We start from the raw sequence: 25,526 nt of genomic DNA, 5'->3' as shown, positions 1-25,526 counted from the left end.
ATCCACTCAGTCACTATCCAGATAGCCTGCCCCATGCCCCCCCTAACTCAGGCAGTCAGGTGTCCGGACGTGGAGTGCGTTTCCCACCTCGCTGGGTCCAGCCTGAGCTTCCCTTCCTACAGGAAGCCTTTCTGGGGCACCCCTGCCTCTGACAGGACTTTCCCTTGCTTTATTCTGCATGACCTTTGCAGCCAGGTAAGTGACTGTTACCTGAGAGTGATTAAGGCACCTTATGTCCCAGCGGCCTTTTATTACCGCACTTACGTGGTCATTATCTGATCGTTGTTTCAGAACAACTTCCAGAAGCAGAGAGGGGGAACAGTCTCGGGCCTGGCTCATGAAACAGGAAGCAGGCTTCACCTGCTCTGGCGACAGGTCCAAGGACCTGGCCATGGAGAGCTGGGACAGACACCCAGGCCTCGTGACACCCAGCCTGGGTTTCTCCCTACCTCCGCCACCTGCACCTGTGAACACATCCCACCCTCTGTTCTTTTCCTTGCTGGTCCCAGCCCCTTCGGCCCCCATACCCAGCACAAGGCTGGGTACACAGGAGCTGCCCGGATATGGGCTGGGTGGGGACTGACAAGGGAGTGTGTATGTAGCCAGGATGGAGCCCGAGTTCGAGGCCCCGACAGGGAATCGCTGTATGAGTGGGCAAGTGGGTGGCATGACTTTCTGAGGCAGGTGGGGGTATGCTTCATGCCCTCAACCCCTGTGAGTGCTCCTTCTCATGGAGGTCCGCCCTGACCTTCCTAATGAAGACTGAACTCACCCCCGCCCCCACACTGTTCCTGCACCCCATCCCTCTTAGCCTGTCCCATTTCCCCCGTAGCCCTGATTCCCTTGCGGCATCCTATAGAATCGAGTGATGTATTGTGTCTATTGCTTTCCTGTCTGCTCCCCCTGGAACATGTACTCTGTGAGGACCAGGGTATTCCCCACAGCCCGGAACAGTGCTTGGCACAGAGAAGGTGACTGTCAGACGCCTTCGGTAAACACAAGAATGAGTGAGAGGACAAAGAAGGAAGGGCGCCCTCTGAAGCTCAGTTTCTGCCGCTGGGTGCCCGGGAGTACAGTATGCTCTCTCCCTGACACCAAGGCCCACAGCTCTTGGCACCCAAACAAAGTCAAGTGCGAAGGACAGGGTTGGGGGAGGTCATTCCTGGACTCCATGATGCTCCCTGCGGTCCTGCTGGGCGGGATGCACGACCCCCTCTCCAACTACTACCACTCAGCCATTCCCGTGGGGAAGACGAGCGCCGGCTGGGCTGGGCTGGGCTGGGAGCGCGGCCCCACAGCCCCTCCCTCGCTGTGACCACACAGTTTCCACGGTGACAGCAGCTTCCTTAATAATGCGATTCAACAGCTGGACGGGGCTGATAATTCTGACACCCAGAATGGACCGCACAGAGGAAGGCCCTCTGTGGGCATGGAGGCTGAAATCCCTGGGGACCCAAGCAGGGGACAGGTGGGTGGGAGGATGGCCCCAGCTAGGTCACAGCCCTGTCAGGGACTTTCCAGCACTCCCCCAACTCCCCCCCACCCCTCCCTCTCGGGGCCCCAGGCTTGTTGACAGCCTCTGTGGTGGGAAGAGTAATTACTTCCTTAATCCTGTGCAGGAGGGAGAAGCGGGTAGGAAGGGATCAACGGACAAGTTCATTCATCTCCGCAGAAATGGAGGTGCAGAAGGGGCAAGGGCCTGCTCCGACCCCAGTTCTCGCTCACTGCCCTACTGTGGCTGCAAGAGCAAGCTTTGCAAGGGCCTCGGGGTGGGAGAGAAGCCCGCCGCGGGGCGGTGGGGGAGGCCGTGGCCCCCCTGTGCCGGAGGATTATCACCTCATGTTCACAACAGCTGAGGCCCACGGCTGGCTGGGGAGTGACTGCCCCGGTTCCCATGGGCTGGCCGCGGGGCTTGGACTCCGGCAGCCTGGCTTCCGAGTCCCCATCCCAGCTCTAGGGCACTTCCTCTACACCCTGTAGGGCTCTGACATGACATCCCACAGGCATCCAGAGCCGCTGAACGTTAAAAAATCTCCTTTCCACTAGTGCAGCCCACCCCCCAAATCACTCCCTTGCTGCAGTTTCTTCTCACTGAGCTGAGGGGGCGGGGCTGCCATCACAGGGTCTCAGACCGACGGCGGTTCTGGGAGCCACTGGCCTGGCAAGCTGAACGCCCAGTGAGAAGGAGAGAGATCCAATCCAAGGGTTAGGCCCTTCTTAGCACCCCCCAATGCTACCTCCTGGCCCTGGCCCTGGAAACAGGAACAGCTCCAGGCGGAGCAAGGGAGAGGCCCAGCCAGCCAGCAGGGGCACCTAAGTGTCACCCCCCCCTCAGGGATCCTGCTCCACCTGTTGCCCCCGGGACAGCCCCACCAGGGAGACAAGCCCCAGGCACTCTGATCCTGTTTCCTGTATGGGTCCACTGGCAGGCCCTGCGGGGCCCTCTCTCCCTAGGGAGGCCAGCCCTGGGCTCTAAGGCCATTTCTCAGTCTGGGGGCCAGCAGACAGTGTGGCAAAGTTCCCTCCCAAATGCTACTTCTGACTCACTTCCTTCCCTAAATCTCTGGCCCTCAAGACCCAGGTCCAGGGGCTGTCAGGGACTAGCAGGGCTGGGGAGAAGGCAGCCTATGATCAGAAAGGACCGCAGATCCTCCCACAGGAGCCAGGAGCTCAGGGGCTCAAAGTGGCCCAGCCCCAGCTTTGCTGTCCCACAGCTGAGATGGAGGGAGGGGATTCTAGAGGCCCTCACCTGGCAGGGAGGACTGGGTTCTTAAGGGGAAATGCTGGTGCTCAGTAGGCTGAGGGGTACCCACCTCCCACCCACCTGCCTACCTCACAGCTTTGCAAGTCACTACCATCATTTGAGAGTCAAAGTACATTGAAATCAGAGTCCATTACTCCTGTGCTCTGGTAATCGCCTACTCGGTTGGGCAAAGACCCAAGAAGAAGCCTGAGACTCTAATACCCTAATGGGCTATTTGGAAGGCTCTAATCATGGCCAAGGCCCTGAGCCTAAGGATCAGCCTCCCAGAACCAGCATTGTGAAACTGGACGTGAAGGGGGCCCCGGAGCCTGCGTGAGCTCAGCTGGAGCCCAGAGAGGGTGAGCGATTTGCCAAAAGTCACAGAGCTAGTGAGTGACAGGATGGAACTAGATGGACCAGAGCAGGAGACACAGGATGAGGGCTTTGCCTCTCCCTTGGGTGGGAGACAGCCAAGGGAACAGTGCAGGTGCCGGTGCCTGACCAGTGGCAGACTCATAGGTCTCTACCAAGAGCTGCTGCTGGGCAAACTCCATGTCTGAAGTAGAGAGAGAGCCAGGAAATCTCAGAGAAGGAACCTGTGAATCTTCCCTTGGCCACATCTTCCCTCGTCCTAGTCGGTCACAGAATTTCAGAGTGGGACACCAACTCCTTCCTTGGCTTGAATCTTCTCTCCAGCATCCCTACAAAGGGGTCACTCACCATATGCTTGCATACCCTCAGTGTTGGGGAGCTCACTCCTTTCTGGCACTCAGTGCCATTTTTGGGCCGTTCTCATGGTCAGGACCTTCAGATTTCTGAGTCCACATCAGCTTCCCCAGCACTTCCTGGGACATCAGATCAAGACTAATTCTGTAAACAGGTCGAGACCTCCTGAGGCACTTGTACTCTGCTTTACCACTTGAGTGCGCTCTTGTTTCCACTGCTCATCACAGAAGGTAATTCTCCAGTAGGAGGCAATGGGCCAGCAAAGAAAGGGACACTACCACCTCTATTCTAGAAGCATCTTTGCTTTGACCTCATTAGCCCTGGGCCCTTTGGTTACAGTTCATTCATTTGGAATTTATTTCCTCAAAAACTCCCAAGGCACACTCGGAGATGCTGGAGATCTACCCCAACGTGGCAGACGTGAGAGAGTGATAGAGAGGGATTGTTCACCCAGTGAATTGTGTGTGTGAGCGCCCAGGCATGTGTGCACAAGTCCAGGGGCTCATGGACCTCCTGGACTCTCCTGCCTTCTGACTTAGCTGGGGCTGAGGCCGATGGATTTAGCCACAAAATCCCAGCAAAGAGCTAAAATAGGAGCTCCTGGCCCCTCTCTTCTAGGCCTTCCCAGACCGAACTCCCGCTTCGAACCTCATTTCTCTTTTGCTCCCCTCATTTCCAGGAATATCAGGACCTGTCAGTCACCCACGGAAAGTTTTGTAGTTCTCAAAATTGTTTTCCCTTCCCTACTCATGTGACCTCCTCAGCAATCTTGGGAGGTGCTTAGGAGATGGGTTATTCTCCCATTTCACAGGTAGAGTAACTGAGGCTGTGTGGGTAAGCTAAAAAAGGCTTGGAAAACAAGCGGCCCGACAGGCCTGAACCATGCCAAGTCCCTCCACCCTCACCTCTTCACTTCCGGCTCAGGGACTGCCCTGAACCACTTCCCACAAGGTGGGTCACCCGCAGGCCCCTGAGATAAAAGATTCGGGGACAAGTCTACCTGAATAAGATACAGTCCAAATGAGATGCAAACTAGCCCACCATGAATGGAGGCACTCAGTGCTCTGGGGCCTCAGGCCCTCCCTGCCTCCTCCCCACCCCACCTCCTGACTCCAACCACGCTGGGTTGGGTGCAGCCCGACACGACTTTCAGGAGCCAGAAGGTCATGTGGAAGACGGAAGGTGTTTAGACTGGGAGGAGGAAGAGGAGTGATTTCCCTGTCCTTTGAGGTATCAAAGCAGAAACCACAACAACGGGTTCATCCCTTGGACCTAAAATAGATAAACGGACTCCCATGGACCCCGAGGTCCCCAGAGGAAGTACATAAAGCTCATGAGCAGCAAGGAATCTCTGGGACAAGGGGCCTACTAGAAGGCCAAGAACACACAGTCAGACAATGGCCAAGTTGGAACCATATCTCAGGGGTCCTGCTTCCCAGTCCAGCACTCAGCCACTTACTGTTACGTGACCTTGATGAGTCCAATCCCTGCCTGGCTCTCAGCTTCCCAAGCTCTGCAGGAAGGGGCTGGGCTAGCTGCTTCAAGCCCACAAGTTCTGTGGAATCTCTTAGATTCTGCAATATCATGTAAAGGTAGAGCCAAAGGATCTCTAAGCGTGGAACAAGAAGGCGGTCAGGAGTTCCTCACCTCCACTTCCTCAAAGCCTGTCTCTGGGCAGTCCTAGGCTCTTGGGATTAGCTGTCCATCCAGGCACAGGGCGCCTTTGGCACTTGCGGCTTGGGCCTATTTGCCCCTTTGATTTGCATGTCCTCTGCCTGGCTATCTGAGACATTGTGACCTTGCTATGGCCATGCCAGCTAGGCTCCAGTGAGCTATGAAACAAGTAGACTCATGAGCCAGAGGCACAACCTCTGGACTTGGCCATCAGTCATCAGTCCAAGCTAAATGACGGATGTGGGTTTCTGTGCGAATGGGCAAGACGGTTGCACCATCTTTGATTAGTGACCCAGGGGGAAAAAGAGATCCTCAAAGATACTGTTTTATAAGTACTCCATTTTATAGGTCCCAAGTTTCAAACAGCCTGAGAACACTATGTACACACACATGCATGCATACCCACACAGAACACACCCACAGGTTACACACACTGGGCCCACAAACATCGGGCATATAGGTACAGATACTTAAAATGAGAAAAAGATTTAGATATTGAAAAATCATAGGCCCTCGGGGAGCCTGGGTGGCTTAGTCGGTTAAGCCTCTGCCTTCAGCTCAGGTCATGATTCCAGGGTCCTGGGATCGAACCCTGCATCAGTCTCCTTGCTCAGCGGGGAGCCTGCTTCTCTCTCTCCCTCTGCCTCTTCACCCCCCCACCCTGCTTGTGTTCTTTCTCTCTGTCTCTCAAATAAATAAACAAAATCTTTTTTATTTATTTATTTGACAGAGAGAGAGAGAGACAGCGAGAGAGGGAACACAAGCAGGGGGAGTGGGAGAGGGAGAAGCAGGCTTCCCGCAGAGCAGGGAGCCCGACACGCGGCTTGATCCCAGGACCCAGGGATCACGACCTGAGCCGAAGGCAGACGCTTAACGACTGAGCCACCCAGGCGCCCTAAATAAACAACGTCTTAAAAAAACAATCAGAGGCCCTGGATTTGAGGCCAGCCTATGCTGGGCATCCTTGCATGACCATGGACAAGCCCCTTGAATCTGAGACTGTTTTCTGAGCTCTGTTTTCTTCTAACTGGGTGACTTCGAGCAAGTCCCTTCCTCTCTCTGGGCCTCCCTTTCCCCATCCATGAAAGAAGAGGGTTGGGACACCCAGGTGGCTCAGTCGGTTAGGCATCTGCTTTCGGCTCAGGTCATCCTCCCAGGGTCCTGGGATCGAGCCCTGCATGGGCCTCCCTGCACAGCAGGGAGTCTGCTTCTCCTGCCCCTCACTCTCTTGCTCTCTCTCCCTCTCTCTCTCTCAAATAAATAAATAACATAAAAAAAAAAAAAAAGGAGAGGGTTGGAGAGGGACTCCCTGCTTCCTAGCAGCTCTTAACACCAGAGGAAAGAAGGTGGCAGGATTGCTTTCCAAGAAGAGCAGAGCCAGCTTCCCGAACTACCTGCGTGCTTGAACGGGCAGGTACTCTGGATGCGGAAGAGAGGGAGGGGGCAGGTGTAAAAGTGGACAAGGGAGCCCTAGTCCATGTGGGAGCATCTTCTGATTCGTGCCTCGTTTTCCCAAACTCTTTCTGCGTCGGGGAGGGCAGGACAGGTCCCGGAGGACCCCAGGATCCTGGCTCAGGGCGGCTATGGCCAGACCTCCTCCCGCCGTCGCATCGCCCCGCCCCCAGGGCCCTCGCAGGAGCTCGCCGGTGTGCGCCCTCGGTCCCGGGACACCTCCTTACCCAGAACTTGGAGCCGCACAGGGCGTCCATGGGGTCGAGGCGCCGCGGCCAGGAAGGCGAGTGAGGCGGCCTGCCCAGGTGGGACCCAGCTGCGCCCCAGCCGCCTCCGCCCCCTCGAGCCCCCACCCCCCCGCGCTCCGCTCCGCCCCGCCCGCCCGCCCCGCCAGGCCCCGCCTTTGTCTCTTTGGGTGGATTCTCTTGTCCTGGCGAATTACGACAGAGCTGCCCCGAGGCTGCGGCTCCGGGAGGGACTTTGGGTTGGGGCGGGGGCGGAGTGGGGGCCATTGATACAGTGACAACTCCTTCGAGTGGCCAGTGGGCGGCGCCGGAGAGATGCCCCTCCAGACACCGAGGCTGGTGGGACTGGAGCAGGGTCTGTGTCCAAGGGGCATAACTCGGCCGGGCCAATAAGTCATAGAGACGTGGAAAGTAACATAGCAAGACGTCCTCCGTGAGTATATCCCCGATGAGGTCCAGGTCATCTCTGGACCTCAGTCTTCTCATCCGTGAAATGGGAATGCTTACAGGCCCAGCCCATCAGGAAGTCTACCTCTGCCCCACCAGTTACCTGAGAAAGAGCAGAAATCAGCACATGAGGAGCTGGTTGTGCGGTGTGCCTAAGTACAGGGGGTGGGAGGGGGGCCTAGCATCATACAGATGGTGGCTTCCCATAGTTCTCTTAAATTGCGGCCTTCCTGAGCATCTGTGGCTCCCTGATCTTGTGCCTGTTGCTGCAGCACCACTCCAGGCCTCTGCTTCTGCTTCTGAAAAACAGGGATAATCCGAGTTCCTAGGCTTACTACTCTGAGGAGTAACCGGCATCAGGCGTGTTGCCTGGCACACTTCGTAGGCGCCCCACACGGGTTAATTTCCCCCACCCTGGCCCCGTCGGGGTGAGGGATGGGCAGGCAAGGCCCCAGAAAGAGCTCCACATTAGCACACTGCTAAGGCTGAGTCTTCACATTCTCCATCTGTAAAACGGATTTGGCGTCAGTGGGCTTCTCCTGCTTGCCCCAGCTTGGCCATGTTGTGTCCCTCCATCCTTCTATCTCTCACTCCCCCAACAGGATCACAGGCCCAATTCACCGCCCCTTCTTGGGGCTGAGAAGGAATTCCCCCCACCACCACCCCCCACCCCGCCCTGACCCCACCTCCCCCACCCCTGCCCCATCTCTCTCCTGCCCTCCACATCCCCAACCCTGCGGGCTTGGCTCTGTCTTCTGGGTCTGCCAGGTTCACCCCGGCGATCCCTTCCCTGGCACCTGTTCTCAGGAGGTGTTTTCTTCCTTGGCTGCTTAGCAGCAGACGTGGGTGGGCCAGCAAGATAACGCAGATGCAGCCAGCCATGGCCTGTCCCTCTGGGCTGGGAGGAAGTGACTAGAAGGAAGTCTATGTCACGAGCTATGGGAACAGAGATCTGTGCTGCACTGGACAGAACAGGGTGGACAAGGCTCCCCCTTCCCAGGCAGAGGGATGGGGGTGGGGGTCCACTTCCCCTCCACTGGGCAAGCCCTCTCTGCCTTTTGTCTGCCCCCCTCCCCTCTACTGACATAGTCACCCTGCACCCCGGCCCCCATCTCTGAGCCCAAGACTTTCCAGAGCTTTCACATCTTGTCACAGAGTGCCTTGGGTTATATTTAGTTATGAAGAGTCTGTCTTCCCTGCCGGTCTGAGAGGTCCCCAAGGGAAGGGATCGACTAAGTCACCTCCAACCCCCCCTTCCCGCCTTGGGCAGTAACTTTGTATACCGCAAGGCCCTTGCGGTCTCTGGGACATGGTTTCTTGAACAACTTGGACAAAATGCCATCTAAGGTCTCTTCCAGCGCTGGTGATCCAGGCTTCTATGGTGAACGACTGGGGCTCCTCCTCCAGCCCTTCCTCTAGTTCGGGGCCAGGACCCTTGGGACTGAAGCACTCTCCCTTTGGCACCATCCCATCCTGCCATTGGGGAGCCCTTCCCGGGCTCACGGCATTGGGTGGGAGCCTCCGGGATCATGGGAGGGGACCGTAGCAAACCTCAGCCTCTCCCATCTCTCTTGAGGTATTCACTGGGGTTTTGCTGTTTTTGGTCCCTCTTGGAATGTGAACCTTTCCCGCACAGCCCTTGAATAATAACCATAAAACTCCTAGGACATGATTGTTTTTGCTCCACCAGAGCAAGAAAACTGAGGCCCTGAGTTGTCTTATCCTGGCAGGGGTGGGAGGAGCTCCCCGTCGTCTGAGTGCGGGACTGTTTCCATGCAGCTCCTTTGGGCAGGATGCATTTCCGGTGTCCAGAGCTGTTGCATTCATGTCCCCCGGCCCACCCTCCAGATTGCTCAGCATAATCCCCTCCCTACACCTCACCTCCCTTTCTGCACCTGGCAAACTCTACCCGTCCTTGAAGATTTCGCTCAAGCCCCACAGCCCCCCCCAAAGCCCTCCATAAAACTCCCTTGCCCCCATCCTGGGCTAAGCACCCTTCCTCTGCACTGTCTCCCCGCCCCTATTGTACTCACTGATTGTCTTGCTCACCTCCCCCAGGAGACTGTGTACTCCTGCAGAAGAGGGACCGAGCACACTTGTTTATTATCCTCAGCACCTGGGACAGTGCCTGGCAAAGTAGAGCCTCGGGAAATATTTGTTGACTGACTAAACAAGTATCTCATGTCCTTAGAAGAGGTTGTAAGTAGTGACGCTACTGTGCTCTCAGCCACAGTCCCAGCAGTAGGCACTGTCCACTCTGCTTTCACCTTTCCAGAACCAAGATGTTTCCAGCTGGAGGCTCCTGAGACCTGCTGGGCTGCAGCAGAGACAGGGGCTGCACCCGCCCCCCAGCTTTGGGGCCCCAGCCCCATCCTCCCCTCCAGCTGGGGATGGACAGCTCCAGGAGGGACAGACAGAGTGTGTGCTCTGCCTCCCCCACCGGTGAGCATCCCAGGGGAACTCAGCGGAGATTTTCTGGCAGGGAGATGGAAAGATAAGATAATTGCAAGGTACAGCTCTGAGCGGGAATGACAGCGGAGAGAAGAAAGGAGAGCAAGGCAGGGGCAGGGAGACCCAGGGACAGGAAATGCTTCGAATCAGGAGAGTCAGGTCGGAACCAGGGCAGGGAGGGGTGTGGAGTAGCAAAGGCTACTCTAGTTCTCCCCTTCACTCATTGCCGGAGTCTTTTGAGCCCCTTGTGGTTCCTTGAAGCCCTGGAGCACCCCCAAACCAGATCCAGCCCAAACTCCAGCCTCCCCACTCTGTCCTCCCAAGTGGTGGGGCGGAACTTGTTTTGTCCAGATTCCAGACTGGTGAGGGCCGCACAGAGCCCCCTCGTGGCCTCCGAAACCTGCACTTGATCTGATTTGGCATGCATGTGACCCCTGGCTGCCTCGCCCCGTTCAGTTCTCAGAGCAAGAAGAATTAACTGGCTCCGTGCGCCGCAGGCAGCAGCTCCCACACCTGGACTGGGGCTCAGACAGAGTCCTGACGTTCTTAGCAGATTTCCCTCCTGGGTGTTTACCGGAGCTGCCACTCCTTGGCCTGCCTTGCTGTGTCCTCAGAGTAGGGAGCCAGCCTACAACTAAACTGCTCCTGGCAGTCACTGTCTTGGATTAGTCCTGGGTCCCCTGGCCTTAGGCAGGGATCACTGGGTACTGTGGGCTCTGCACTCCCATGCCTGGAATTCTCTGTGCACAAATGAGTCCTTCATTGGGCCTGTGAGCGTGTTTCCTCCTTTGGAGGGCTATGCAGAGCATCCATCTGTGGAAGGTGTCCATCAGTGTGGTGTCCTCTCCCTGGCTAGGTCCCTCTACAGAAGGGTCATCGTGGGTGGGGGGCACGGCGAGCAGGTGAAGGCGCTTTGTGCTGCCACCTGGTGTCTGATGTCCTCGCTGCACTATGGTGCCCAGCCCCCCAGGTCCGAGCTGGCCCAAGCAAAGGGAGGAGAGGAGGCCGTGGGGCACCAGAGTGTGATGGGTGGGGACTAAGGGTGCCGATGGATGTGAAAGCTGTTTGGAAAGTGGGAGAGGCCTGGGTGGGGCACGGGGAGAGGACAGGAAGGACAAGCGGGTGGGAGGAGGGGGACGGTGCTCTGTGGTTCAAGGGCAGCATTATGCCAGGGAAAGGTGATGCCTGGGAAACTGGGTGATCACAGAGCCAGCCTTGGCCAGCTCTTGGATGAGCATCTGGAGCTGAGGGATGCCTTGTGATTAAACATCTCTCTCTCCTCCACACAAGGTGAAGGGCTGTGGGTTCCTTCAAGCTTCTGAGTATGCCCAGCGGGGAGCCCATTTCTATGAACACAAATGTGACTGCCTTGGAAAAGGCCTCCCCAGTAAGTCATTTCATGAGCAGGATTCCTTGCACCATGCCCCATTTTCTCCACAAGGAGAAGAGGCTGGGCTGTATGAAGCCAGTGGGCTAGAGGTTGGCCAGACCGAGAATGAAATCCCAACTCTGCCATTTCCTGCCTGTGTGGTCTTGGGCAGGTCACTAAACCTCTCTGAACCCACTGCCTCGTGAAAAAATGAAAGCCATGCTATCCTCCTTGTTAGGGTGCTGTGAAGAGTAAGTGAGATTGCAGAAGAGCCTCAGATTTGTTTTTAGCACCAGCTCAGCTCTCTCTTCTTCCTAGTCCCCACCCCCCACCCCCAGGCAGACCTTTTCCTGGAGTCTTGGGCGGGAGGAAGCAGAAGCAGACAAGCCCGAGGTGGGGGACCGTCGCTGTTGACACAATTTCCTTTGAAGCCCCCAGGAGAAGGCTGAGAGCAGAAGTGCCAGGGTAGATGTTCTTATCTCTAAAGGCCCCCACTCCCCTGAAGCTCTTGGCCAGTTCCAACCCTGCCCCCCTCCCCAGGGGGCCTTAATCCAAGGCCTACTTTGCAGCCACCAGCCCCTCCCCATTCCAGCCTCCTTCAGGCTCCTCCACTTCCCTATGTACCCTAGAGCAGATAACAGCCATCCAGAGAAACATCGTGAGGTTTGCAGCATCTTATCATTACTGTTAATAAGAATCAGCAGTGTTGGGGCATCTGGGTGGACCAGTTGGTTAAGCATCTGCCTTCTTTGGCTCAGGTCATGGTCCCAGGGTCCTGGGATTGAGCCCTGCATCGGGCTCCCTGCTCCGCGGGAAGCCTGCTTCTCCCTCTCCCACTCCTCCTGCTTGTGTTCCCTCTCTCACTGTGTCTCTTTCTGTCAAATAAATAAAATAAAATCTTTTTAAAAAAAATTTTAAAAAAGAATCAACAGTGTTATTATTTCCACTTTTTTATTTTTTAAGATTTATTTATTTGGGAGGGTAGAGAGAGAGAGAGAGAGAGAGACTTTGTGTGAGTGGAGGGGAGGGACGGAGGGAGAGGGAGAATCTCCAGCAGACTGCCTGCTGAGCACAGAGCCGACCTGGTGCTTGATCCCATGACCCTGAGATCATGACCTGAGCAGAAACCAAGAGTCAGATGCTTAACCAACTGAGCCACCCAGGCACCCCTATTTCCACCTTTAATGAGATACAACAGTTTCCATCACCGATAAAGATTTTACATTGTTGGGGCATGATTGTTGGGGGAAGATAGTTAGGGGAGAGGCCACAATTCTGTTCACGAAAATATCTACTTTGACTCTAGGGGTTCCTGGGGGCAGGGGTAGGGGGGAGCCTGGATTTGAGGAGAAGGGGTTATAGCCAAGCTTCCTGGCTTCATCTTCACCCAGAATTGTCCAACCATTAGAAGAAAAAAGACCCCAGAGCCCCCTCCCCAACTGTCACACCCTCATTAGGGAATAGACAGCTATAGAATTCTACAAAAATATAAAAGCTTAATCTGCAGACCCAGGTGGACAAAACTCTTGGAATTTTGTTCAGTTTTGCTTTTTTTTTTTTTTTTTTTTTAAGGCAGCTCCTACAAGCGCACCCAAGGAGGTCCGAGGAAAGAGTTCCACACTATTGCACACCCCAAGAGGATAAAGCCAGGTGTTTTCTTCAAGAAGAAGTATATTTCTGTCCAGAAGAGCAATTAGAAAAACTTTCACCAGCTTAGAAAACGGGATGGAACCAAGCCTCCGGGTCCATCTGCCCTGCAGCCTGGCACCCCCCCATCCCAGGCTCATCGCAAGTTCAGAGAGAGGCTGATGAGGGGCTGGCCAGCCCACTGGAGCTGCCTTTGAGGTTTCAAGGGTCCTGGGGTTTGAAGGTGCTGGAGATGAGGGGGTAGGGATGTTCAAAGGAGTGGGGTTGGGGTGGATGTTTGGGGTGGCTGGCAGGAGAGAGGCTGACTGAGCCTGTGGTTGGTGCCTGTGGCACTGCCTCTTGGCACCGGGGTTTCAGACAAGAGAGTGTTGCCAAGGTAGCACCAGAAAGGAGGTTCTGGGCCACCCCAACGGCCCCTCCTCTTCTCCCGCGCCTCCCCTCCCCCTCCCCCTCCTCCTCCTCGCTGCCCTCCAGCCCTCCCTCGCCGCCTTCACTCCCGTCCGCCTCCGCCGGCTCCCACTGGGCGGGCAGCAGCAGACCATGTAAACACCTTGATGGAGTTCATTCATCTCCCCCCCGGGGGCCGGCTCCACACTGCGCAGCCCGCTGCCCAGCCAGACCTGCTCCACTGGGAGGTCGCCTTTGGACTTGGGGGTGGGGGGCCTCGGTCTCAGGAGCGAGCAGCCCGCTCTGTTTGTGCAGCTTAATCCCATGGCCAGCTTGACGGAACAGTGCCCACAGCGCCGGCCAGCAGGACCCCCAAGGCGGGAGGCCAAAGCCCAGCCGTCCCAGGTCACAGGGGCTGAAGGCTGGGGAAGGAAAACCCAGAAGCGCTGCCCCCACCCCCAGCAGCCCGCAGATCCCGTCGGCAGCAGCTGAGGCTGCCTCCCCCAGTCTCCATCAGCCCCATTAACCAAAACAGCTTCATCATGCCAATTTCCAGCTTTCAATGTGCGGCTGATAGCTGTCAGCAGAAATAAGAGTTAATCTGGAATTACTCACATTCACAGAGCTGCCTGGCGTGGAGGAAGCGAGAAAGCTTTGGTAGAAGCAGTAGACCCTGCTGGCCTAGACTTCCAACTCCGCCCTCCCCCCCCCCACCCCGCCAGGTGAGGCTGTAAGGTGGCAGCCCTCCCAGGAGAGGGTTACGTTCTCTCCCCCCCAGACAGACAGACAGACACGCACGCGCGCACACACTCATGCACAGAGAGGCAGCTCCGACCCACTCCCTGCCCGCTGCCCACTCCCCAGCTCCAGGGACGGTCTTTCTCCAGTGCCCCCTGGAAATGCCTAACTCTGTCCCTTTTGCTTTTACTCTGGATCGGGATTAACTTTTATTTTGGAAAATTACTTTATTATAGATATAGATATAGATATGTATGTATGTATATATATAAAAAGGTTCCATTTCATTTGTAAAATCTTATTTTTCTCTTTTTCTCTTTTTTTTTCCTACAGAAAATGATGGCGAGGTTAAAGGAGAAAATAAGTTACATTACAGTTTCCAAAGTGGTTCTCACTCTCCGCTGAAGATGGGCCACCGGCAGGGCTGAAATGCACTCTCGGTCCCAGCTTGTGCTTTGCAAGAAGAGGGAATATAACTAGACTGGTTATTTTAGGTTAAAATAGCCAAGAGACAGACGCCTTCGCCTCAAAAATATTCTGAGACACATACAAGTAGAAGGAAACAAGTCTCTTCAGTCACAAAATGTCGTACATCCCGCATATACTAGATTCAATTAATTTAATAAAATAGAATATACATAGAGATTCTGCACAAACGTATTGCTTTCTCCCAGTAGCTCCTGGTGTTGGGAACCTCAGCTGCACTGGGCCTCTCTCTCTCTGCCTGGGCCCAGGGTGGCCAGGGCCGCTGCTCTGAGCGTTCTGGAAATTCTGCTTGTGGGTTCCCAGCGCCACTGAGGCGGGGAGGAGCGCCTCCTTGGAGTCCATATGGAACATTTTTCAGGAGCATAGCCCAGGAGGAGGAGCTAGGATTTGGCACCCAGTGGAGAAAGGTGAGTGGGGGCGTGGGGCAGGACTCAGGGCTCCAGGTCGGCTGGGTCAGAGGCTAAACCGGAGAGACTCAGCACGTCTTTCTTTGGGGGGGGCGAGGCAGCCATGCTGTCAGGGGGGCCGGAGGCCGAGGGATCCTTGGAGTCGCTGGACGGAGCCCTCCGCCGGAGGCAGACGCCGGGGCTGGGCGGTGGCCGAGGGCCCTGACTCTCTGGGGGGTCTATGGAGATACTAGGTGGGCTGAGTTTTTTCTTGGGCCGGCTTCCAGGCCCCCCAAGAGGCTGGCCCCCAAGGCTAGAGGGGTCAGGGCCCAGGCCGGGTTGGGAGGCGCTGTCCAGGCAGCTGACCGCAATGGAGTGCCTTCTCTGCTCATCCAGCCAGGACGCAGGCCTGCGCTGGCAGCTCCGGGCCTCCACGCTGTAACACTTCTTCAAGTCCCGTGCGCACGGGGGCACCTCCTGGCTGCCCACGGTCAGGAGGTCTCCTGAAATCCAGCTCAGCTCCGTGTCCAGCTCTAAGCTGCTTCTGGTCTCTGGGGGGCCTTTGCTCCAAGTGGGTTCTGAGCCTGGGCAGGGGGCCGGCGGGGGCCTGTGCTTCGAGATCGTGCTCTGACGGCGGGGATGCTGCTGCACCTGGGTGCCCAGGTGGCCCCAGAAGGAGGAGGCGCGGACCAGAGGCGGGGAGGGCCCACTCACCTCGGACAGCAGGTCTTCCCGGCTGCCCAGGCCCTGCACGTCCAGGGAATCAGTCCTTATTGCTGCCTGTGTGAGGTAGGAGGAGCGCTCAGCCCAGGGGCTTCCATGCCCCCGCCCTCCCTCCGTGTCCCCCGCCCCCCATCCCTGTCAAGCCAGATAACCCCGTCCTCCCCCTGCAGGCCCACCCTAGGCAGGAGGGTCAGTGTTTGGTCTTGTTGGGAGACGGGGGCCACGTGCACCCTGTTCCCCCTGCCCGCCCCGTCCTTCCCCGACGCCGGCAGCAATGGCTGTCTGGAGCTCCCAGCCCCTGGGGCACAAGAAAGCACTGGGCCAGCTCTGCTCCCAGCGCTTTGCACAGGCTATTTCTTTGGCCTTGAAAACCCTTCTCGAATGACAAGCACCCCTCAACTTTATGGGCTCGGGTTCTCTGTGACACAGTGCCTGACAACTTTTACCCCCACGTGAGAACGAACCCCTTCCTCCTCTTTGCTCCCCACTGCACCACACACACGCACATCCCAGCAGCTGCGTCCTACTGCCGCAGGGGTCTGATGGCATTTATGTCTCTGGTTGGCCTGTGAGCTCCACGGGGCAGGGGCTGCCTCCCCCGGGCCCGGCACACAGAAGCTGCTCTGTGAATCTTTGGGAAATGGACGAGGACCGGGCCTGCGTCCTCAAGTGTGCGGCATTGAGCAGATTCTCATGTGGCCATGATCACATGTAAGGGCACACGCGGCGCGGGCTGTGGCCTTGTCACTCTGGGGACAGGTAAGCCTCCCCTGGCTGCCTGAGCCTCAGCTCTGTGCCCCTGGAAGGTGGGCCCTGGGCTTGGCCAAAGGCGGAGGTCCTTAAAAACGTGCCTTATGTCCCTTAGCTTAGTTTAGAAGTACAGAGAATAACTGGGAGGCGCCTCTGGGCCAGGGAAAGGGAGTCCAGAGACGTGGGTTCTGCTGCCAAGTTGACCTGCGTCCCTAAGCCACCTGGTCTCCAGGCCTCCTCAGGGAAAGAAGGGAGAGGAATATAAACACCGGAAGGGCCCAGACCACTTCCGCTCCATCCGGGACTGTGTCCCGGTACCCAGAACTGCCTCTGGCACATGGTCAGCACGCAATGCACGTTTGCTGGAAGCATGGACGTGGCAACCTGGTCATCACCAACAGCTTAGGGGTCCCAGCAGAGGAGCCAGGCATGCCAGGCCCCGGGCCACCTCCCCATACCTGCTCACCTGGCGCCTGAGGGGTCTCTGAGCCAAAGGGGAGCGGCCTGGTGGGGGCAGTTTGGGGATGGTGCCCCAGGGGGGCGCACCGTGGGGCCGGAGCAGGTGGGGTGTGTCTTTGGGAAGCTGCAGGATGTAGCTGGTGTCTGCTGGCTGGGAGTGGACGGACAAGACAGAGCCTGTGGGCAGAGGGGCGAGGAGGAGAGAGAAGAGCTGGAAGGTCAGTGGCCTGGCTCTCACCTATCCCCTCCCCTCCCCTCTCCTCCCCCCCCCCCGCCTCTACCCGCCCCAGACCTCTCATCCTGGATTGAAAGCCACTCTTCGTGGGCTGGGGGTCCCTTGGAGGTCAGAGAGACCTCTCTTGCTGCCTCAGTGTCCCCCCCACCCCCAGGTAAGGACTGGGCTGAGGCAAAGATGGGGTCTCCCTGTGTGAGCCAAGGCGGCCTGCCTGAGCCCTGCTACCTGACTTAGCTTTGGGGAGCCCCCAGCTTCTGCGACCTAGGGACCCCTCAGCGCTGCTTCCATCCCGGCACATGTAGCTGTCATTGGGTAGGGAGTGCGTCCGGCTGACCCCAGACTTCCGTACTGTCAGCAGGTCTGGTCCCAATGCCAGGGGCATCTCCTTGGGGTGGGGCTCCATCTGCAAAAGGAACAGGGGAGGGAGGGAGGAAAAAGAGGGGGCATCCGGATTGGCTAACTGAGGCAGAGCTGGACAACAGAAACCAGAAGCCACCCCCCACCCCCCACTTGGGCCCCATCCCCTCCCCCGACAAGGCGGTAATGGGATGAGTTAGTTGGTGGGAGAAAAAGGGGGCAGACACATGGATGAGCCCTCCAGCACAGCAAGGAAGCAGGTGGGGGGAGTCCCTGCCCCAGAAAGCTATCCAATACTGCCATACTGCATCACCTCCCCGGAGCCTCCTGGTGGGGATGGCGGAGGAGTGAGAAGGTGTCCAAAAAAGGGAGAGCAGCTCCCAGGCCCAGCCTGGCAGGTGGTTCAAGAGGTGGTTCCCGGGGCCCCATTAAGAGGCTCTGAAGCTGCACAGCGGAGGATGGAGGACAAAAAGCTAAAAGCACCCCCCTATCCCTGTGCTGGGGCTATGGGGGTGGGGTGGGGAATGGGGGGACCCACCCAGTGAGCAGGGCCTGCTTACAGAGCAGAGACCGCCTCACTGCCCAGGGCTTTAAGACAGCGCCGGGGGCCCAGCACTGGGCGTGAGCTGAGTTAATGTGGGTTCAGTGACAGGTGACCACTGGGGAATGTCAGCTGGCTCCCCTACCTGGCTCCCCCCTCCTTTTGATTACTCAATGACCCTGGCAGGTGGCAAATGGGAGATGGGGGGGGCAAGGTCTGAATACCTTGAAAACCATGGACTCGGCCTCCCTTACTGGGCAGATTGGGGTTGGGAGTGAGTTTTTTTAATTTGTTTCAAAGAAAAGCAGTAATCAGCCTTTGACCCCAGCTGGAGGGAGCCAAGGTTTGTTCCCAAAAGATTTCTCCATCTCCCCGTGATCCCCTTCCTCCTTGGGGGTCCCCTGTACCCTTCATTCCTAGTTCTCAGAGAGGCTGGAAGGGCCATGTCCCGACACAGGCCCAGCAGGTTAAGGAGCCCCAGTAGGGGCTGTTGGAAGAGTCTGGAGTCTTTGCTCCCCCCTCTCAGCCCCAGGCTCCACTTCTGCCAGTCACCCCAAGACCCCTAGGGACCCCCAGCCTGTGGTCAAAGCTGGACCCCAGCTGAGTCCTGCTGTGAGGAAGGGGCCCCTGTCTCTTAAGTCAGCAGAGGAGGGGGCAGGCAGGGCGGAGGGAGCTGCTAGCAGTTGGAAGGGGAAGGGGAGCTGGGCAGGGGTGAAGAAGCTGTCCCAAACACAAAGACCGCCCCCCCAGGACATGGGGACACACAGGGACAGCGACAGAGGAGACAGGGACAGCTCCCCAGGCAGAAGGGCTGGTTGGTAGCAGCAGAGATGGAGGTTTCACCCACTAGGAGGAGGGGGGAATGGCTCATGTGGCGAGGAGGGGGGAGGGAGGGGAGCGGGGAGGGGAAGGGCTGGCTTGCACAGGCTCCAAATACAGAGAGTGACTCCGCATCCAGGCAGGCCCCTTGGTTAGCTGCCTGATGCCACCTCTGTTTTGGGCTGTGTTACTCCTGGATGTCTGGGTTAACTCTTTCACAACTGTGCCCCTGGGCCCTTGAGACCCCAATTTAATCTCATCTAATTTCTTTGTCCACAGTGGGGAACTGGAAAGACCTAGGGATGCCAGGGGCACGGAGCGCGCCTGCTGGGGAATGCCTCTGGGTGGGGCTTGGTGGCAGAGAGAGGGAGAGAGAGGAGGGGAGGGACCTGGAGCCCTGCAGCCAGCCCAGCCCCTGGGGAGGCTGGGGGAGCAGTAAGGGTCCGTGTGTAAGTACATTGCTCTCCAGGGCACTAAGTAAGAGTGTGTGAGTGTCATCAGGCAAAGAGTCATCCGTCAGAGCTAGAGAGCAGGATGGTTCAGACACAATCTCTGACGTCAGAGACAGAGCCTCCATCTCAGCTAGAGGGATCTAGACAGGGAGAGAGATGATCAGGCATAAGAAACCAGGACAGCGCGCGCGCGCGCGCGCACACACACACACACACACACACACACACACACACACACACAGCTCCCCCACCCCCGTTCCCCCTTACCAGGAAGCACGGGGGGGGGGAAAAAGCCTCTCTTCTCTCTCCCCACCCCTCTCCCAAGTCAACTGACAGCACCTCCCCCCCTTTCAAGCCCCTCCTCTGATCTGAGACCCTGCGGCAGGCACCAAAGAGTGAACCCCAAACCCCGACAAAGCAGAAGCAGAAACTTATTCTAAAGATACCCCAAGAACCTGAACGGCCCCCTCCCACACTACCACCACCCAGGGAGGAAGCGGGGAGCAGGGAGCACTTTCAACTCTCAGAAAGATGAGACCAGAAAGAAAAAAAATGAAGAAAGGCCAGCAGAGCACCTCTCTACTCTCCGCACAGACAGAGCAGCGTGGGGGGCGCTGGGGACAAAGCCGCCAATCTGATGACTGTTTTCTGCCTATTCTGTCTGCTTCCAAAAGCCTGGCAGGACTTGGCCTGCCCCCAGATTCTGGCTTCTCCCCTCCTGGGCCCTCCTCCGCCTGCCGGCAGCTTGCCCGCCCTCTTTAGCTTGGGTTCTGGGAGATGCTCTCCTCCTGCCGCCATTCTGAATTGAGTGCACTGGGGTGGGCCGCCACGCAAACTGGCTGGCTCACCAGGGATCTGCGGGGGGGATTTCAGTGCCTACAGCACCCCGGGGGAGGGGAGGGCCATCCCTCCCAGATGAGCCATCTGCCTGATCAGCCCATCATGTCCTCTTCTCTCCCTGCACCTCCCCCTCTCCCCGCCCCCCCCCCCCACCGCCATGAGCCTCCTTCAGGATGGGAGGCATCGGGAAGGGATGTGTTCTCTCACGGATCATTCTAGGTCATTGCCAGGTTGAAGTCCCTACAGCCCATCTGAGACTGAATTCCAAGAGGGGATTCAAGAGGTCAGGAACCCTAGAGGCAGGGTCCCTTCCTATGTGAGGATAACTGTTTATTTCTTTGGAACTACAGGTGTCCCAGGTACTGGGAAGCTGCCTTCCTTCCCCTCCACCCAACAGGGCCTGTGGAACAGCAGGCTTTTCTATCTCCCACTAACACCTTTTTCTTGCCTCCACTCCAGGCCTACTGGGGGCTTCCCCGCAGCGCCTGACCCAGGAGAGATGGCAGGGCGCTCTGCTAAACAGAGGGGGTCACAAGGGGGGAAGAGGTTGGTAGGAGAACCCCAGGAAGCCGAAGAGCCGTGTTTAGATGGGACTGGGAGAGAAAAACACAGAGCTGTGGAAAGAGACCGGGCTTATGGGGGACACCTGGTCTTATTTCACAGCGAGGTCCCCAGAATCCACTCTCAGCCGAAACCTTCCATTTCCTCCCAGGACCAGGTCAGAAAGCACTGGCTGCTGAGAGCACTCATCATGTCTAGTGGGCTCCATGGCTAAAAACGCCACCGAACAGAGGCTTTGGGGATGGGCGCTGGACAGAGGGAAGAAGCAGATGGTGGCCTAAGACATAGCCCTCCATGGGTCCCCTGGCCACCTGCACTATCCTCAAAAGCCCTTCTCCCCTGGATTTGGCGCCTCACTCCCTCTGCCCACTAAGGTCCCACTGCCAACTTGTCTTCTGCGTGCCCCCCCCCTTCTTGTCCAGGTTCTTTCTGACAAATGCCCTCTGTAAACCCCTCCTCCATCCGTCCTTCCTCCCTGGAAGTGCAATCTCAGTGTCCCCACCACCTTCCAATTATGTGTTCCAAGGGTTGATCTCCGCTTGTAAGAATCCCCGGCGGCCTCCTGCCAAGCCCAAAGCTCAACTGAGGCCCTGAGGCTGTTCTTTCTCCAGGTACCCAGTGGGCAGGAGACACCCCCGCCCCCCCGCCTCCCCAGAAGCACGGCGCAGCATGGCACAGCCCGGCACAGCACGGGGCACAGTAACCTGTGGGTCGGAGCCGCCCAGGCTGCGGGCGGGAGGGAAGGCAGAGGGCTGGCCCCCGGGGCCTGCCAGCTCGTCCATCAGCTTCAGCTCCCCTTCCAGGGAGCTCTGGATCAGCAGGGATATGGTGTCAAACAGCTGTCTGTCCTGGGGAGGACCAGCCCAGGAGGAGCCGGAGAGTCAGGGGAGCGGGGTTCAGAGGGGCAACGGCGGGAAGTGTCGTGGTGGCAGGGGATTGACAAAGAGACACAGAGGGAGAAAGAGGAGGAGGTCACACGCGCACGCACACACACACACACACACACACACGCACACACACGCACACCAGCAACAAAGACACAAGAGAAGGAGGAGGAGAGAGGACAGAGGAGAGAGAGGTGTGGGAGGGAGGAGAACAGGAGCCGGAGATGAGAAGAGCTCACAGGGAGGGAGGGAGAGGGAAAATGAAGGTAAGGAAAGGATTGAGAGATGGAATCAGGCAGGTTGAAGGGCGGGAAGGAAAGAGGTTTGGTAACCGGGCAAGGGTAAGAAAGAAACAGGAAGGAAACAGAAAACTTAGCCTTGAACCTAAGAGCCAAGAAGGGGAGGCCGGCCGACTGGGCTGGAGGCGCAGGGCGTGGATGAGACAGCGCACGTGCCCGTGGCTTGCTGGGGTGGCCCCTGTGCTTCGAGGGCAGGGAGCCATCTCTGGGGACGGGCAGGGGACTGCTCACCCCTCAGCATCCAGGCAGGAGGGGCAGAAGGATCCAGGCGGGGCCCTGGGGTCTGCCACGCTGCCTGCTCCCTGTACACCACCCACCCAGCCACTGGCCACAGGTCCCACGCCCCTTTCGGCAGGGGTGGCCCTCTGCTCACCGTGGGGTGCTCCAGGGAGAAGCGTGAGGCTGCTCCAGCATGGGCCGCAGTGTGCGGGACCCCAGGCTTGGGGCTGTCAGGGCTGTCGGGGCCCTCGACCCCCGGCCAGAGGAAGGGGCTGCCCAGCGGCGAGTGGGGCTGTGGGCTGAGCGTCTTCATCTCCAGCTCCAGCTCAGCCTCCAGCTCAGCCTCCTCTTTGGCCTCCTTGTTGCTTTCCTCCAAATGCTTCATCAGCACGGCGATCACCACGTTGACCAGCACAAACTGGGCCGTCAGCACGAAGGACACGAAGTAGATGGGGGAGATGACCGTATTGTAGCAGGTGGATTCCTGGTCACAGTCCCGGAGGGTGTCCTGCGGGCAGCAAAAGCATTACACGCTGTCCCGGGGAGCGGGAGTTCTGGAGTGTTCCTGCATAGGGGAATCCCCTGCTTTTATTCACAGCCCCTCATCTTGCCCAGGAATCTGGGCTCAAGGAGTGGGACTGCCTCCCCGGGGCCAGGGCCGGCCCTGGCAGGGCCCCCGCGGCTGTGGGCGCTCACCTTCATGATGCCGTTCCAGTTGTCACCCGTGGAGACTCGGAAGAGGGTCAGGAAGGCCATGCCAAAGTTCCGAAAGGTGGCATGCCGGCCCAGGCCCTCGCAGGGGTGCGTCTCGTCACACTCTAGGGAGGAGGGCAGGAGAGAGAGGCCCGAGTTAGTGCGGGAGCCCCTGGGCCTCAAGCCCTGGCTCCTCTACCCTCCCCACCCCGACTCACCCAGGTCTCCAAAGAGTTCCACACCCAGAGCTGCAAAGATGAAAAACAACAACATGAAGAGAAGTCCCAGGTTCCCCACCTGGAAGAGAGGAAAAGAAATGGGAAAGGTGCCACTGGGTCTCCCAGCCAGCTTCCCTGAGTTCCCTACTGCCCGTCCCTCCGGAAAGCACCCCCTCCCCCCAAGAGGGCCCCTCCCCCCCACGCCCCCTCCAGCTACCTGGGGCAGGGCCTGCATGACCGTGTCCAGCAGCGCCCGCATGCCCACAGCCATCTTCAGTAGCTTTAGCACTGCAGAACAGGACAGAGCGGTGAGCCCCTCCCGCTCTCCGCCGGCTCCACCCCTGCCCTCGGCTCCACCCCTGCCCTCGGCGCAGCCCCCAGCCCTCCCCTTTGGCCGAGGCCGGGGCCGGGAGAGAGACCCGTGGGAACACACGTGCGTGAAGTCCCTGGCCAGCCACAGAGCCACCCCCGGCCGTTTCCCCCCTGGGCCAGTCACCCAGGGCAGGTGGGTGGTGGGCGAGTAGCCGGGCACTGACCTCGGGCAATGCGCAGCACCCTCATGATGCGGATGATGGTGGGGTTGATGGGCAGCGAGGCATTGACCTCGATCTCCTCCAGTGTGATGCCCATGATGGACAGCAGCACGATGGCCAAGTCCAGCTGGTTCCACCTGGAAAGAGGACACAGCTCCCTGAGGGGGGGAGCACGGCAGAGGAGGGGGCAGGCGTGGCTATCCAAGTGACTACAGAAAGGAGGGTGGAGGTCAGCCAGTCCCGCCTCTCCATCCTGTGGAGAAGGCGTGGCTTGACTCGGGTCACAAAGGCACAGGTCGGACTAAGACTTGAGCTCAAGGACCTCTGCTTTTCATTTGGTGTATTCATCCTTTTTTTTTTTTTTTAATTTGGCACTTATATGCTGTTTACTAGAGGCCAAGCACTGTTTTAAAGGCTTTACAAATAGGAACTCATAATCTTCACAGTATTGTTTCTCCTTTTATAGATAAGGAAACCAACATACAGAGAAGTTTAGTAACTTACCCTAGGTCACCAGCTTCTAAGCGGTGGCGCCAGGATCCGAATCTGGTCCGGGCAGTCTGGCTCCAGGCTCTGTGCTCTTAAGCCCCAGTCTGGGCCACATCGATTTCCAGCTGCCTGTTGTTCCCCCAGGCCCTGGATGCCCCTCCACTCCCCCTTGCTATCAGCCCTTGGTGGGTCCGAGAGTGGAGGCTGAACCTCAGGAGTCCAGAAAGGTTTTTCAGGCATTTCCCTGGGAGACATGTCCTTTCCCCCACTCTCCTACACCCCACCGCTCTGTTACCTGTCCTGGAAGAACCGACGGAAGCCAAAGGCCACGAGTTTAAAAACTGACTCCAAGACAAAGATGACGGTGAAGATGTAGTTGCAGATCTTCAAGGCCTCATCCAGGATCTGGCAGGGATGGGGGGCAGTCTATGCAGGGTCTCCTAAGGCCCAGGGGGGATGCCTGCCCCTCCCCCTCCATCAAAATCCCGGATCTGGAGACAGGGGAGTCTAAGGGGACCTTTCTTTTCTGTCCCTGCCATGATGGTCGACCATTGGTCACCACACCAGGATAGAAGAGTGTCCTTAGGCATGATCCGAACTTTGTGCTAAAGGCTCTCTCTCCTTGACGGATGGGGACGAGACCCCATGAGAATGTGCTGGAAGGCACAGAAGGCTACAGCCTGGAAAGGGCCTTGTGCATTACTAATTTGACACCCCCATTTTACAGATGGGGAGCCTGAGGCCTGGAGGACAGTGACGGTGGCTGATCTGAGGAGCGGCAAGATCGTTGGTGAGTTTGGAGATGGACATTCACTAGAGTCGAAACCCTGAAAGGGCAGACACTGGTCTTCACTGGTCTGCCTTCTTTACCCTCAAAGGGTAAAGAAGCCCATGGCAGGCACTCAATAAATATTTGCTGGGTGAAGAAGTCAGGTCCTCCATTTCCTAGCTATATGACCTTGGTCTAGTCATGGAACCGCTCTGAGCCTCAGCGTCCTCATCCGTAAAGCTAAGATGATACCCACTTCCAAGAGTCGCCGCAAAGTGTATGCAAGGAACTCCCGTAGAGTGCCCAGGAGTTGCCCGACGTACCCCAGCACAGGTGGGGTTAGCTTCACCCTGCAGTCCCACGGCTGGACACAGGGCCTGGAGGGCCGGTCGATCGCTCCTACCTGGGGCTGCTGGTAGTGCTCCATGGCCATGGTGACCACATTCAGCCCAATGACACCCGTGATGAAGAGGTCCAGATAATGGCTGGTACACAAGTGGTGGACGAGGAGCCGGAAGCGGGAGTAGTCTGAGTAGTAGGGCTTGCACTGGGCCTCTGGTGGGGCAGGGGGGAGAGCAGAGCAGCCGTCGGGCCCCTGCCCACGGCGCCCCCGCCACCCGAGTCCCTCACAGCCGCCAGCCTCTAATGCCAGAGCCGCAACATTCCAGTATCCTCTTGCATCCTCACCCTCCACACACTGCCTTTCTTGGGGGGGGGGCCGGGGGGCTCCCTCGGCGTCTGCCCTCCAAGCATCTGTTCTACTGGCTACAGTTGGGTGCAGAAGGGGTCAGGACATGCAGAGCTCCCTACCCACATTAGACACCAGGTGAGCCCCGTCCCCAAGGCAGCCTCCAAAATCCACCAGCCCCTCATAATGCCCTTGACTTGGTGTCCCTCAGTAAGTCCAGATCAATAAGATGGAAAACAGCCGGTC

General features: G+C 57.9%; 2 protein-coding genes and 1 long non-coding RNA gene across 34 annotated transcripts in view; 1 reads left to right on the top strand and 2 right to left on the bottom strand.

The window, feature by feature from the left end:
- The window catches only part of ABCC3 (ATP binding cassette subfamily C member 3), a 43,840-nt gene extending 36,920 nt beyond the window's left edge, over positions 1-6,920 (bottom strand). For both annotated transcript variants that reach the window (XM_088028323.1, XM_088028324.1), the window contains exon 1: positions 6,823-6,920. In XM_088028323.1, coding sequence (XP_087884449.1) covers positions 6,823-6,852 — 30 coding nt within the window. In that variant the 5' untranslated portion in view covers positions 6,853-6,920. The remainder of the gene's footprint in view (positions 1-6,822) is intronic.
- A 198-nt stretch (positions 6,921-7,118) lies between these two features.
- Positions 7,119-14,481, top strand: LOC114202824 (uncharacterized). Its single transcript, XR_003607870.2, has 3 exons — positions 7,119-7,273; positions 12,680-12,977; positions 14,213-14,481. It is a non-coding gene; the product is annotated as an uncharacterized LOC114202824 (long non-coding RNA).
- A 315-nt stretch (positions 14,482-14,796) lies between these two features.
- Positions 14,797-25,526, bottom strand: part of CACNA1G (calcium voltage-gated channel subunit alpha1 G) — a 61,433-nt gene continuing 50,703 nt past the window's right edge. For 14 of the 31 annotated variants that reach the window (XM_028096200.2, XM_028096204.2, XM_028096167.2 and 11 more), the window contains 10 exons: positions 24,996-25,147; positions 24,119-24,228; positions 23,338-23,471; positions 23,019-23,089; positions 22,802-22,880; positions 22,587-22,708; positions 22,045-22,398; positions 17,144-17,321; positions 16,691-16,860; positions 14,797-15,531 (listed from right to left, as the gene is read on the bottom strand). In XM_028096200.2, the coding sequence (XP_027952001.2) occupies positions 14,797-15,531; positions 16,691-16,860; positions 17,144-17,321; positions 22,045-22,398; positions 22,587-22,708; positions 22,802-22,880; positions 23,019-23,089; positions 23,338-23,471; positions 24,119-24,228; positions 24,996-25,147 (2,105 nt within the window). Of the gene's footprint in view, positions 15,532-16,690; positions 16,861-17,143; positions 17,322-19,092; positions 19,228-21,192; positions 21,362-22,042; positions 22,399-22,586; positions 22,709-22,801; positions 22,881-23,018; positions 23,090-23,337; positions 23,472-24,118; positions 24,229-24,995; positions 25,148-25,526 lie in introns of all 31 variants that reach the window. The other 17 variants (XM_028096160.2, XM_028096159.2, XM_028096161.2 and 14 more) reach the window with 6 other exon arrangements.

Source organism: Eumetopias jubatus, unplaced genomic scaffold (genome assembly GCF_037043125.1).
Source record: "Eumetopias jubatus isolate StellerSeaLion01/CBP00866 unplaced genomic scaffold, mEumJub1_p1.0 scaffold_10, whole genome shotgun sequence".
Classification (NCBI taxonomy): Eukaryota; Metazoa; Chordata; class Mammalia; order Carnivora; family Otariidae; genus Eumetopias; species Eumetopias jubatus.
The sequence above is the reverse complement of the archived record's forward strand: the minus strand, read 5'-3'. Positions and strand labels throughout refer to the sequence as shown.